The sequence below is a fragment of the Ranitomeya variabilis genome, chromosome 4 (genome assembly GCF_051348905.1).
Source record: "Ranitomeya variabilis isolate aRanVar5 chromosome 4, aRanVar5.hap1, whole genome shotgun sequence".
NCBI lineage: Eukaryota > Metazoa > Chordata > Amphibia > Anura > Dendrobatidae > Ranitomeya > Ranitomeya variabilis.
The window spans coordinates 296068106-296083131 of NC_135235.1; the positions used below are offsets into that span (position 1 = coordinate 296068106).

The 15026-nt window shown below is 45.1% G+C and overlaps 1 protein-coding gene across 1 annotated transcript in view; it reads left to right on the plus strand.

Moving 5' to 3' along the window:
• The first annotated feature begins 6076 nt into the window (after positions 1-6076).
• LRRC38 (leucine rich repeat containing 38) overlaps positions 6077-15026 on the plus strand; it is a 57195-nt gene continuing 48245 nt past the window's right edge. The window contains exon 1 of the mRNA XM_077250246.1: positions 6077-6823. Within this exon, the coding sequence (XP_077106361.1) occupies positions 6196-6823 (628 nt within the window). The 5' untranslated portion in view covers positions 6077-6195. The remainder of the gene's footprint in view (positions 6824-15026) is intronic.

The window sequence follows — 15026 nt, forward strand, 5'->3', positions numbered from 1 at the left end:
TTGCGGAAATATGTGGTGCCCGTTGTTCCCTCTGTTGATCCTCCTGCCCCGATGTTGATTGATTGGGAGTTGGAGTATGTGGTTGAGAAGATTTTGGATTCTCGTTTTTCGAGGCGGAAGCTTCAGTATCTTGTCAAATGGAAGGGTTATATCCAGGAGGATAATTCTTGGGTTGTTGCCTCCGATGTTCATGCTGAGGATTTGGTTCGTGCCTTTCATTTGGCTCGTCCGGATCAGCCTGGGGGCTCTGGTGAGGGTTCGGTGACCCCTCCTCAAGGGGGGGGTAATGTTGGGAATTCTGCTCTTGGGCTCCCTCCGGTGGTTATAAGTGGTAGTGCTGCTGTCTCTGGATCGCAGCATTCATCAGGTGTGTCAAATTTTTGCAATCCTGACTGGGCTATTTAGCGTTGCTTGACCCTTTAGTTAGTGCCAGTTGTCCATTGTTCCTGGAGGATTCACATCCTTGCCTGCTCTCTCCTGCTTTGCTGTTCCTTTCAACAAAGATAAGTTCTGGCCTTGATTTTTTGCTGTCCACATGCTGTGGCCTTATTGTTCAGTTCTTTTCCATGTTTTTGTCTTGTCCAGCTTGGTCTGAATAAGGATTTGTTTAGCCAAGCTGGTATCTCTGGAGATGCAGATATACCCTCCATATCTTTAGTTAGCTGTGGAGATTTTTGTATTTTCTGTGGTGGATATTTTCTAGTGTTTTAATACTGACCGCATAGTACTCTGTCCTATCCTTTCTATTTAGCTAGAAGTGGCCTCCTTTGCTAAATTCTGATTTCAGTCTGTGTATGTTTTTTCCCTCTCCTCTCACAGTCAATATTTGTGGGGGGCTGGCTATCCTTTGGGAATTTTCTCTGAGGCAAGATAGTTTTCCCTTTTCTATCTCTAGGGGTAATTAGTCCTCCGGCTGTGTCGAGATGTCTAGGGAGTGATAGGTACATTCCATGGCTACTTCTAGTTGCGGTGTTAAGTTCAGGGTCTGTGGTCAGTACAGGTACCACCTTCTCCAGAGTACGTCTCATGCTGCTCTTAGGCCACCAGATCATAACAGTTGTCACCTGAGAACCGGTGTCCAACAGAGCGTTCATGGGAATACCGTCGATCACAATGGGGAGAACAGGTCGTCCTCCAATATATTTGGCTCTCCAATTTTACGGGCCAGGTCATCCTACTCCTGAGGGTCAGCCCTCTGCCCCAGGGGTTGCTTGTTTAAATGACAGTACCTTGCAAGGTGGCCCACCTGGTGGCAGCGGCGGCAGATGGGTCGTCCGTCTTGATGAAAGCGATCTTCGTCTCTGCCTCTGGTCGGCGGAATCCTCCTCTGTCTCCGCCAGGGGACATCCTCCGGTCTGGAAGCGAGCTTGATCTTTTCTTTGGGGGCCTCCTGTAGAGACTGTACGGTCCGGGCTAAGGCAGCAACGCTCTTAGTCAGTTCTTGCATCTGGAGGCGTAGTCCTGCAGGGGAATCGTCTTCCAGGGTCTGGGCATCGGCCTCGGCGGGAAACTGGAGTATCCGGCGCCACCTCCTGGTGGTACGTGAGAGCTTGCCGCCTGGGAAGTACTGCACGGCCGGGCTGTCGCTCCTGCAGCACTTGGATGGCTTTGTCCTTAAATTGTGCAAAGGTCAGGTCAGGGTTCTGCATGGCCAGGAGGTGCAGTTGGGCCCTTTGGTGACTGCACAGGAGCCCCTCAATGAACCGCTCCTTCAAGAGTTTATCCTCATCTTGCATGCTGTTTGGATCATTCTGCTTGATGGCCCGCAGTGCCTCCTGGAGATTAAGGGCATAGTCCCGTAAGCTATCCTGCGGCCTCTGCTTGCACCCATAAAACGTCAATTTAATTTCTGTGGCGGTGCGGGTGTCAAAGGTGGCTTTGAGCTTTGCAAAGACCTGCTGCGCAGTTCTCTTATCCGCAGCGGGCCAGGACTTCACTTCTCTCAGAGCCGCTCCAAACAGTTGGCCCGTTACCATGTGAACTTTCTGAGGCTCTGTCAAGGGATAAAACTCAAGCAGGCTGCAGATCCCTTCTTTAAAGTCAGTTAATGTATGCGATTCTCCAGAGTATCGTGGGAGCCAGGCAGCTCCAGGTATATATGGCATGGAGAAGGGCATTATGGCCGCTGTAGCTGCGGCGGTGTCTGGCTGGCTGATGGGAGCGGCAAGCTCTGCGGGACCCGGCGGTGGTACAAGGCCTGAGGCTGCGCCTATTGCGGGGCCTGGGGGCGCTTCTGAGTCTGCGGCTGCGAGCGCCGCCACCTCCCCTCCGGGATCGGACATGGCCGCTCTCCCCCTCCGCTAACCTGGTGGAAGTCGGGGGGTTCCTTTCCGTAATCAACACCCGCCCTCTTGCTTCGCTCTCCTTTCGGCTGACTCCGCCCACGAAGCTACGGCTCCTCCCCTCGCGCTCCACGCGGCGTGGCAATGGCGGATTTTGGCGGTAAATAGCAATACACAGTCTTTGCAATAAATCACTATTCAAGCACAATTCAGTCACAGTTCCAAGGCACACATGACCTGATTCTCAGGCCTAAGTAGATCCTGTTCGTGACGCCAAGTTTGGAGCGGCCCCCAAACGCAGGGCAGCGGGTTACTCGGTACCGGGTCCCTCGGTCTCGGTTCTAGGGGTGTCACGGTGGCCCGACCCAGTCCGTGGCCCTGCTAAGGGGCGCCCAAATAAAGGTGTAGGTGAGAGTTTGTCAAGTGTTCGTGACGCCACCTGTGGTATTCGGTCAGGGTGACCGACGCTGCTAGGGGTCCGCTGGGGTGATGGAATGGCAGCTAGATGTTGTAACTTCCCAACTTGAGGTTGAAGAGATAAATAAATGCTAAGCTGTACGTACTTAGGATGATACTGCCAGATAGACGGATTGCTTAAAATTGTATGCAATAGTGGGGTGGGAGTGTGTGAAGCAAAAATACTGAATGGGGGTAAGGTGGGAACCCCTAGTTTGAAGTCTACTGCTTTGGCTGTCATTATACCGGTAATGGGTGCTCTGGGTGACATGATTGTGGAGATGGCAAGAGCTGGACATCAAATTTGGAGGGGGTTCTGGATGTGGTTTGCAATGCCCTTTCACAGAGCTGAATCAGGCTCTCATGGTACAAAAGGTTGGGGATCACTGATCTAGAAGATCATTTGTGAGGTCAGGCAGTGATGTTGGTGGAGAGGCCGGGCTCACGATTGTCATTCAAGTTCATCTCAACGATGTTGGGTTGGATTGAGGTCCAGGTTTTATGTGGATGGTCTCGTTGTTACCACCAAATGTCCCCAACCATTTTTTTATGAACCTTGCTTTGAGCACAGGGACACAGTCACATTGAACAGAAAAGTGCCTTCCACAAATGTTCCCACAAAATTGAAAGCTACAATGTTCCAAAATGTTTTGGTGTTCTCAAACTTTCAGATCTCCTTTTCCTTGGAATTAAGGAACGTAGCCCGACTCCTGAAGATCAACCACATAACATTATGCCTCTTCACAAAACTGTACAGCGGGCACAATGCAGTCAGGCAGGTACAATTCTCCTGTCATTCACTAAACCCAGACTCATTCGAGTCACTGCGGTTCCTTCCACTTCTCAATAATATCAGTCACAGGTTATGGGGGAAGATTTTGGAGGGAAGAAATGTCAGGAACAGACTTGTTATACCTGTAGGTCCTACAAGAGGATCACATTGGTATCGGTGAGCTGTTTACCACCAGACATTGTGTCATGTTAATAAAGACAGGCGACATGGCAGAGGACCAGATGACACACACCGGTGGCGAGGGGCCAGATTTCTACACCGGGAGGTGAGGGACTGGATGTTATGCACTTGGTGGCGAAGGGTCGCATGTTATACACTGGGTGGCGAGGGGCCGGATGTTATACACAGGGGGCAAGAGTCTGGAAATTATACACCAGGGGTGAGAGACCAGATGTTATACACTGGGTCACTGGGTGGTGAGGGACCAGATGTTATACACCGGGGGGCTGGATGTTATACACTGGGGCGAGGGACCAGATGTTATATACGAGGGGTGAGGAGCTGGGTGTTATGCACTCGGTGGCGATGGGTCGGATGTTATACACCAGGGGGCAAGGGGCCAGATGCTCTACACAGGGGGGCAAGAGGCCGGATGTTATACACTGGGTGGTGAAGGGCCGGATGGTATACACAGGGGTGAGAGGAGCCAGATGTTATACACCGAGGGGGCAAGGTGTCAGATGTTAGACACCGGGGGGGGGGGGGGGGGGGAAGGCCAGATGTTATACACAGGGGGATGAGAGGCCTGATGTTATACACTGGGGGTGAGGAGCCAGATGCAATCCACTGAGAGCTCTAGAGCTTCTGATTCTATTGTATTAGTGACAACAAGTTTCAACTACAGGCAGCCATTTTGGAGGAACTGTGGCTATTTTGTCACCCAGTCTCAGAAGACGCACCATACAGGCAAAACAATATACTCTGTGCTTAGTTGAATTAGAGATCACATGGCAACCTCCATGTCGGCTAGAAGTGCAAACTCCTCATTGAGTTTCCTTTCAATTAAATTGCGTCATCTGTCAACTCTAATGTCTGTAGGTTAGAAACAGGAGAAAGGCGAAAGTGAAGTAACACATAGTCGCAAGATCCGAATGCAAACAAGGTTTATTTAAAGTATGAAAACCCCGAGACACATCAGTTTGTGATGGAGCTGTATACAGAAAAGGCATGGAGAATTTAAAGCAAAGTAATTTGCTAATTGAGTTGTCAGCTCAGAGTTTTTCATTTAATACATTGTGATGAATGCAAATTTTAATCTAGGTTTACAAATTGTAGACATTCTTTTAAGCCGGTGCTGATAAATACGTTCAAGATGTTTTTGGGTTTTTTTTCCAGCGTTTACTGACCACCAGCCGGTAACATGTGGTAGTCATTAAATAGCTTGTATCCACTGGCCAACACGCCTTTAGAGGCAAATTAAACGATCTCGTATACTAGACCGCTCTGTGTGAATAGACTGCCATGGTTCTCGGCAGCGCAACTCCTGTTTACACAGTGCAATGTGCTGCTGAGAACGATGATCTTTTGGGCAAAGCAAAAGATCATTTCACCCAATGAACGATCATTTTGCTCATTCATTGGGTGATCGGCAACAATTTAAACTGCCCAATTGTCATAACACCTAGGGACTGTCGTTCACGATAATCGTGCAGTGTAAAAGGACCTTAAGTTTCCTTGAATCATGCTGTATATTTAGCTCTGCATATTCCAGTACCAATGCTGTGTTTGATATTCTAAGAAATCTCATGCTTGTGCTTCCGAGAACATCAGCAGGACAAACTGATGGGAGTCCGGATGCTACCGATTTCATGCCACTTTATGCTTTGCAAAGGGTGGAAATTTATGGCAAATTTCGAGGTGGAATTTTCACTATGGAAGGTTCTTGTGTCCCCATACCTTAAGAAAAAAGATCCTCCAATCTTTGATATAGACCATCTGTCAGCACCACAACAAGCAATAGCCCCAAGTCTGTTCTCGCGCACTAGTCAAGTAACAGTATGTGAAGTTGGGGTTGTTTGGGTGATTCCAGATGAACTTAGGGGGTAAAACATCAGATATAAAAAATACCTGTGGTCACACCGCCTCCCATCCATCGCAGTATCACGTCCTTCTTCTGCGGTACACCGCTGACCTCAAACAACATAGCGGAAAAGGTGCCGTTGTTATTCTACAATAGAGATGTCAATAACCAAATCCAATTATTTTCCACCCATTAATGATCATTTTCCGAACCCTGGGAGCTACGGATCTGTTCCGAGTCGCATCTTATAAATTATCAAGGCTTTGCTGTGTGATTCGTTTTATCACTTTTCTTCTTTAATTGCTTCGTACAAAGAACAATGTCACCACAGGTGATCAAATGATGCGAATGTGGACTTGTGGCGAGAAGAAAAGGATCCTTGGAACATGAGCAGAAGCGTGCAAGGAGGAGAGCTGGTCAGCAGCGAAGCACAGACTCAGGCTGCATTTCGACAATAGTGGAGATACATTTTCCATGCATAGAACATTCCCACTGTTTGTTTCCCCTCCCCCAAGTCTGCTGCTATCTGATCTATGATGATATGTGATCTCTAGGATACACTCACACACAAGTACCGGGCATTGCTGCTCAGCTATGCACCATGTCTCTGTCTTAGTACCACTCTCTGCTTTAAATCCTTTACAATGCTGCCATGCTTCCATTTCTGCATTTCACCTCTTTTTTGCTTCTGTTGTCTGCTCGTTTTGCCTCTAGGTCTTCTTTGCCCTTCTGTTTGTGTATGTTTGGACTATCACACAATAGACTGCAGGGACCAAGGACTTCCAAGCCTTCCCAACCTCTTTCCCTTGGATATAAGGAAACTCGTAGCAGCCAACAACCACATACAATCGATCCCGGGGGATCTTTTCTTATTTTACGCAGATCTGATCTATCTGGATCTCCGGAACAACTCATTGACCTCGTTGGAAGAGGGCACCTTCAGCAGCTCCACCAGGCTGGTGTTCCTGGATTTAAGTTACAATAATCTGACGCAGCTCGACGCTGGGATTTTTAAATCTGCGGAGAAACTGATAAAGTTAAGTCTGGGGAACAACAATCTTTCGGAGGTCCACGAAGATGCCTTCGAAAACTTGGAGTCTCTACAAGTCTTGGAACTGAATGACAATAACTTACAAAGTTTAAGTGTCAGTGCACTGGAATCCTTGCCATCGCTTCGGACTATCCGCTTAGAGGGGAACCCCTGGGCATGTGACTGTGAATTTGCCAACCTCTTTTTTTGGATTGATGAAAATTCTAATAAACTACAAAAAGGTGGGTGAAAAATATTTAGATTATTTATACTCATCATCATCGGTCTCGCTGTCTTCCAACGATGGGGTCCTAGGCTCAAATCCCACCAGGGACAACACCTGCATGGAGTTTTGTATGTTCTCCCATCTCCTCCAAAAATCATACTGATAAAATTAACTTTTTCTGACATTCATCCTAGTGTGGGAGTGATAGTACTGCAGAATAGGTGGGTGCTGTATAACTATGCAGAATAAAAATGGCTAGTTGTTACATAGTTATTGTTGAAAAAAGACACATGTCTATCAAGTTCTACCGAAGGATGGGAAAGGGTTAAGGAAAAGGGCACACGTGCTACCACAATGCATGTACCAGACCACCCTCCAAAAAACTAATCTTTCCCTCTTATCCCAATTTTGGATCCACTAGACCAAACATTCAGAAAATAACTTTCCACACTTACAGAAGAATGTAAGAAAATTCAAAACGTCCAACAATGTCATGACAATAAAGGTGGCTCCATCTGGTAGAGATGACCATTTTTATTATTTAATTAACATAGTTAAAGGATTATGTTACTCCATATTTATGTGAACTACTCTGATTATCTCATAAAGGACATCCACGGTCAAACTATAAATTTCCGTAATTATCAAAAGAAGCATATCCAAATGTCATGGCACGTCAACTACAAAAGTGATAGACATCGATTTAATGAAGCTAGAGAAAGGGATTACAACCAAAACCAAAAATGAAGGGGAACCAAGTTCTGGGTTTCACAAGAGAGGTAGCACAAGACGAGTCCCCTTCATAAAATTCTGCAAGAGTTGTGGAAATCCGGGATGAAGGCATAAACTAATTATTTTGAACTTCATGTTTGATTAATTATTACGAGTCTCTAGGTTGGGGAAAACATTTGGTAAGTAGTGTTGAGCATTCCGATACTGCAAGTATCGGGTATCGGCCGATACTTGCTGTATCGGAATTCCGATACCGAGATCCGATATTTTTGTGGTATCGGGTATCGGTATCGAAACAACATTAATGTAAAAATGTGTAAAAGAAAGAATTAAAATAAAAAATATTGCTATACTCACCTCTCCGACGCAGCCTGCACCTTACCGAGGGAAGCGGCAGCGTTCTTTGTTTAAAATTCGCGCTTTTCTTTCCTTTACTGAAGTCCCGGCTTGTGATTGGTCGCGTGCCGACCATGTGGCCGGGACGCAACCAATCACAGCAAGCCGTGACGTAATTTCAGGTCCTTCAGGATTTTAAAATTACGTTCCGGCGTTGTGATTGGTTGCGTCGCAGTCACAAGGGCAACGCAACCAATCACAGCAAGCCGTGACGTAATTTCAGGTCCTTAAGGATTTTAAAATTACGTCCCGGCTTTGTGATTGGTTGCGTCGCAGTCACATGGGAGACGCAACCAATCACAAGCCGTGACGTCACGGGAGGCTGGACACGCGCGCATTTTAAAATGGGCGCGTGTCCAGCCTCCCGTGACGTCCCGGCTTGTGATTGGTTGCGTCGCGATCAACCAATCACAAGCCGGGAGGCTGGACACGCGCGCATTTTAAAATTTTAAAATGCGCGCGTGTCCAGCCTCCCGGCTTGTGATTGGTTGACCGCGACGCAACCAATCACAAGCCGGGACGTCACGGGAGGCTGGACACGCGCCCATTTTAAAATGCGCGCGTGTCCAGCCTCCCGTGACGTCACGGCTTGTGATTGGTTGCGTCTCCCATGTGACTGCGACGCAACCAATCACAAAGCCGGGACGTAATTTTAAAATCCTTAAGGACCTGAAATTACGTCACGGCTTGCTGTGATTGGTTGCGTTGCCCATGTGACTGCGACGCAACCAATCACAACGCCGGAACGTAATTTTAAAATCCTGAAGGACCTGAAATTACGTCACGGCTTGCTGTGATTGGTTGCGTCCCGGCCACATGGTCGGCACGCGACCAATCACAAGCCGGGACTTCAGTAAAGGAAAGAAAAGCGCGAATTTTAAACAAAGAACGCTGCCGCTTCCCTCGGTAAGGTGCAGGCTGCGTCGGAGAGGTGAGTATAGCAATATTTTTTATTTTAATTCTTTCTTTTACACATTAATATGGTTCCCAGGGCCTGAAGGAGAGTTTCCTCTCCTTCAGACCCTGGGAACCATCAGGAATACCGTCCGATACATGAGTCCCATTGACTTGTATTGGTATCGGGTATCGGTATCGGATTGGATCCGATACTTTGCCGGTATCGGCCGATACTTTCCGATACCGATACTTTCAAGTATCGGACGGTATCGCTCAACACTATTGGTAAGGTGTCCATCCTCACTTATCTTACTTTTATAAATAATTGGCAAACCATTATCATAAATATCTCGATTAAAAAAAGATATGAGCTCACTGATCTCAGATACCCCGAAACAAGATGTTTGCCATGCTCCATCTGCAAAAAAGTGTCCATACCATTAAAACAGTCCACAATGCTAGAGTGCCAGGAGCCATGAGGAGAGGAATCCCAACTCTGGTTAGCAGTGAGGTAGTGCCGAGGTAGTGCTTTCAGGCCTTAATGACCTGGCTGAAAGGGATTATATTTTTTTTTCTTTTCCACGTGTCATTTTTAAAATGAAAAATATACATATACATGAGCAGCACTGTGGCTCAGTGGTTAGCACAGTACTATGTATAGGGCAAAACTGTGGCTCAGTGGTTAGCACTGTACTATGTATAGGGTAGCACAATGGCTTAGTGGTTAGCACTGTACTATGTATAGTGCAGCATGGTGGCTCAGTGGTTAGCACTAACTATATATAGGGCAGAACAGTGGCTCAGTGGTTAGCACTGTATTATATATAGGGCAGCACAGTGGCTCAGTGGTTAGCACTGTACTATATATACGGCAGCACGGTAGCTTTGCGGCACTGAAGTCCTGGATTAAAATCCTACCAATGACAACACCTGCTTGTATGTTATCCCCATGTTTGCTTGGGTTTCCCACAGGTTTTGCGGTTTCCTCCCACATTCCAAAGACATACTGATAGGGAATCTAGATTGTGAGCCCCAATGGGGACAGTGATGACAATGTATGTATAGTTCAGAAGAAATGAATGGTGATTCGTAAGTAAAATAAATTATAAATTCATTACATATGTACAGTGGCATGTAAAAGTTTGGGCACCCCTGGTCAAAATTACTGTTTTTGTGAACAGATAAGCAAGTTAAAGATGAATTCATCTCTAAAATGCCTAAAGTTAAAGATGATGCATTTCCTTTGTATTTTAGGCAGAAAATATATATTGTCGTTTTTTACATTTCAAAATTTATAAAACGGACAATGGGCCAATACAAAAGTGTGGGCACCCTGGGAGATTTGTGTGCTCAGATATTTTTGACCAAGGTTTTAGACCTTAATTAGCCTGTTAAAGTTATGGCTTGTTCACTATCATCGTTAGGAAAGGCCAGGTGATGCAAATTTCACAGCTTTATAAAAACCCAGCCTCCTCTAACTTGGTGCCAAAAAATAGCAGCCCTGGGTTCTTCTAAGCAGCTGCCTAGCACTAGGCGAATGAGGTGGAGGCCTACAAAGCAGGAGAAGGCTATAAAATAGCAAAGAGTTTTCAAGTTGCCCTTTCCTCAGTTCGAAATGTAATTAAGAAATGGCAGCTAACAGGAACAGTGGAGGTCAAGATAAGGTCTGGAAGACCAAGCAAAATTTTAGTGATAGCTGCTCATAGGATTGCTATAGAGGCAAATCAGAATCCCTGCTTGACTGCAAAAGACCTTCAGAAAGATTTAGCAGACTCTGGAGATGTCTGGAATTGACTTTCAGGATTGCTACTTCATATAGGTGGCACTAGAGTTCTAGTCTATTTCCTCTCTGAAGAGACAATCTGGAGATGTGGTACATTGTTTTTCTGTCCAGAGACACCTGCACAAATATGGCCTTCATGGAAGAGTCATCAGAAGAAAATCTCTCCTGTATTCTCACCATAAATTTCTGCATCAGAAGTATAAAAAATAACATCTAAACAAGCCTGATGCTTTTTGCAAACAAGTCCTGTGGACTGATGAGGTTAAAATAGAACTCTATGGCCACATTTATCCAAGGTACCGTATGTGTGGAGAAAAATTGGCACAGAATTTCAGGAGAAGAACATCTGGACAACCATTAAGCATGGGGGTGCATCAATCATGCTTTGGGGTTGTGTTGCAGCCAATGTCACGGCGAACATTTCACTGGTAGAGGGAAGAATGGATTCAATGAAATTTCTAAAAATTCTTGATGCAAACATAACACCATCTGTAGAAAAGCTGAAGATGAAAAGAGGATGGCTTCTACAAATGGATAATGATCCGAAACACACGTCAAAATTCACAATAGACAACCTCAAAAGGCGCAAGCTGAAGGTTTTACAATGGCCCTCACAGTCCCCTGATCTGAACATCATTGAAACTCTTAGACCTCAAAATAGCAGAAGATGCAAGACGACCCAGGAATCTCACAGAACTGGGAGTATTGAAAGACTCTTGTTTGGCTACAAAAAGCATTTACAAGATGTGATACTTGCAAATGAGGGTGCTACTAAGTACTAACCATGCAGGGTGCCCTAACTTTTGCATCGGCCCATTTTCCTTTTTGTAATTCTTAAAGTGTAAAAAATGATTATATATTTTTTTTGCGTACAATACAAAGGAAATGTGTCATCTTTAACTTTAGGCCTTTTAGAGATCATTTCATCTTCAACTTGCTTAACTGTTCACAATTACAGTAATTTTGAACAGGGGTGCTCAAACTTTTACATGCCACTGTATCACAAAAAATCTACAAATATTAGTTACCTACATGACCTTATACTTAAAAGTGTATTTTTACCCGAAAGATTGGAGCCTCAGTTACATGGGAAAACAGATCAGTACAGAGACACAAGTCAATAGTATACTGGATCTGATCTGGGTCTAGTACTCTTCAGCTCTGCTTTTTCTGGTGATCATGTGGTTGTCGGGACCAATAAAGCCGGAGACATTTCCAATGCTTATATTCATTACATAGTGTTCATTGAGAGCTATGTATCTGGCAAAAGAGAAGACAGAACCAGTTATAAACTGCTTCTGATTGCCCCTTGGGGTCACCCTAGCTTGCGAGTTTTAATCCCACTCAGTAGACTACAAGGGCGAGGGATTAAAGCACCATCAATTTTATCAATCTGTTTCATGTACCGACAGGAGAGATGATAAATCTATGATCACTGGTTATCTGGTTAGTGAGAACCCCACTGGTCTAAAGTTCTCTGTATGAATGAAGCTGTAGTGAGCATGTGCAACAACTACGTCCATATATGGAGGTGAGCAATGGCCGCACATGCTCACTACTGGTGCTTTCATACACAGGGAACCCTGTTGGTTTTCCAGAGATCAGACCTCCGGCAATCGAACCTCCAGTGATGACACGTTTTTCACCTATCCAGTGTATACTGTATGTGGTCTATTGGACATCCCCTTTAGCAACCATGAGATTTGCCACTTGGCTCCCATATAAGTGTTGAGAATTAGGTCCAGATACTGGAGGCATGAGAATTGTTTTTACATTAGACATTAATCACTTTCCTTTTGTTCCATTTTTACAATCCTAACCCATCTCTGGGTAATTAATTTACACTACAAAGACAAGTAGCTCGATGCTCAACGTCCTTGTACTTTGAAAATAGAATGAAAGGAGGACAAGGTGACGGTGCGAGTCTCGCTGTAGTCTGTGATACCTTTCTACCATGGTGGATCACGATGTTAACATTTGTCAATTTAGGACAGATTTGCAGAGTAGTATGCCAAAATGTCTATAGCCACCTTGCACATAACATGCTCGGATATCCTAACTACATGTTGTACCAAAGCCTTGGACGATTTGATTTGTGGGATTCACATACTATCTTGGTTCTGGACTAGATGGTGACTTGATAGAGTCGTTTAATTAATTATCGACAGTACAGACCAAAAGTTTGTACACACCTTCTCATTTAAAGATTTTTCTGTATTTTCATGACTATGAAAATTGTAAATTCACACTGAAGGCATCAAAACTATGAATGAACACATGTGGAATTATATACAATTGTTATTAATTGTTAATACAATAATTATACTAACAAAAAAGTGTGAAACAACTGAAATTATGTGTTATATTCTAGGTTCTTCAAAGTAGCCACCTTTTGCTTTGATGACTGCTTTGCACACTCTTGGCATTCTCTTGATGAGCTTCAAGAGGTAGTCACTGGAAATGGTCTTCCAACAATCTTGAAGGAGTTCCCAGAGATCCTTAGCACTTGTTGGCCCTTTTGCCTTCACTCTGCGGTCCAGCTCACCCCAAACTATCTCGCATCAAAGCAAAAGGTGGCTACTAGGGTTGAGCGACTTTTATTTTTATAGGATCGGGTCGGGTTTCACGAAACCCGACTTTCTCAAAAGTCGGGTCAAGTGAAATCGGCCGATCCTATAAAAAAGTCGGGGTTGGGGTCGGCCGAAACACGAAACTCAATGCAGTGCAATGGGATACTATGGTTCCCAGGGTCTGAAGGAGAGGAAACTCTCCTTCAGGCACTGGGATCCATATTAATGTGTAAAATAAAGAATTAAAATAAAAAATATTGATATACTCACTGTTGTGAATTTGGATTCTGGGCTCCCCCGGTGGCTACTGGTGGAATTGAACTGGTGTCTTCATCTTCTCTGTTCACCTGTTCCCATCAAGATGTGGGAGTCGCTATATAACCTTGCTGCTCTGTTAGTTGCTTGCCGGTCAACAATGTTATCAGAAGCCTCTCTGTGCTTGTTCCTGCTCCTAGACAACTACTAGATAAGTTGGACTCTTGTCCATGTTTGTTTTTGCATTTTTGTTCCAGTTCACAGCTGAAGTTTCGTTACTGTGTCTGGAAAGCTCTTGTGAACAGGAATTGCCACTCTGGTGTTATGAGTTAATGCCAGAGTTTTAAAGTAATTTCTGGATGGTGTTTTTGATAGGCTTTTCAGCTGACCATGAAAGTGTCCTTTCTGTCTTCTGCTATGTAGTAAGTGGACCTCAAATTTGCTAAACCTATTTTCATACTACGTTTGTTATTTCATCTCAACTCACCGCCAATACATGTGGGGGGCCTCTGTCTCCTTTCGGGGTATTTCTCTAGAGGTGAGCTAGGACTAATATTTTCCTCTGCTAGTTTTATTTAGTCCTCCGGCTGGTGCTGGGCATCTAGAATCAACGTAGGCATGCTACCCGGCCACTGCTAGTTGTGCGTTAGGTTTAGTTCATGGTCAGCTCAGTTCCCATCTTCCAAGAGCTAGTTCCTATATATGCTTATGCTATGTTCTCTTGCCATTGAGATCATGACAGTTTGACCGGCCTTCAAAGTGTTAATTGTTTGGGCTGAAGCAGGAGAAAAAGAAGTGTTGAAGGGAAATTTTTTTTTTTTTTTTTTTTTTTTCCCCCCCCCAGAGTTTTGCTGCCTAGCCCTTAATTGCTGTCTAGCTGCTTCTTACCTCCTCTTAACCCTTGAATGGCTCTGTGTCCACCTGTTTGTAATGGATCTTCAGAGTATAACTGCAGGTTTGAATAATCTCGCCACGAAGGTACAAAATTTGCAAGATTTTGTTTGTCATGCACCTGTATCTGAGCCGAGAATTCCTTTGCCGGAATTTTTCTCGGGGAATAGATCCGGGTTTCAGAATTTTCGAAATAATTGCAAATTATTTTTGTCCCTGAAATCTCGCTCTGCCGGAGACCCTGCACAGCAGGTCAGGATTGTGATTTCCTTGCTCCGGGGCGACCCTCAAGACTGGGCTTTTTCATTGACACCAGGGGATCCTGCGTTGCTCAATGTGGATGCGTTTTTTCTGGCCTTGGGGTTGCTTTATGACGAACCTCATTTGGAGCTTCAGGCAGAAAAAACTTTGATGTCCCTATCTCAGGGGCAAGATGAAGCGGAAATTTACTGCCAAAGATTCCGTAAATGGTCTGTGCTTACTCAGTGGAATGAGTGCGCCCTGGCGGCGACTTTCAGAGAGGGTCTCTCTGATGCCATTAAGGATGTTATGGTGGGGTTCCCTGTGCCTGCGGGTCTGAATGAGTCCATGACAATGGCTATTCAGATCGATAGGCGTTTGCGGGAGCGCAAACCAGTGCACCATCTGGCGGTGTCCACTGAGAAGTCGCCAGAGAGTATGCAGTGTGATAGAAT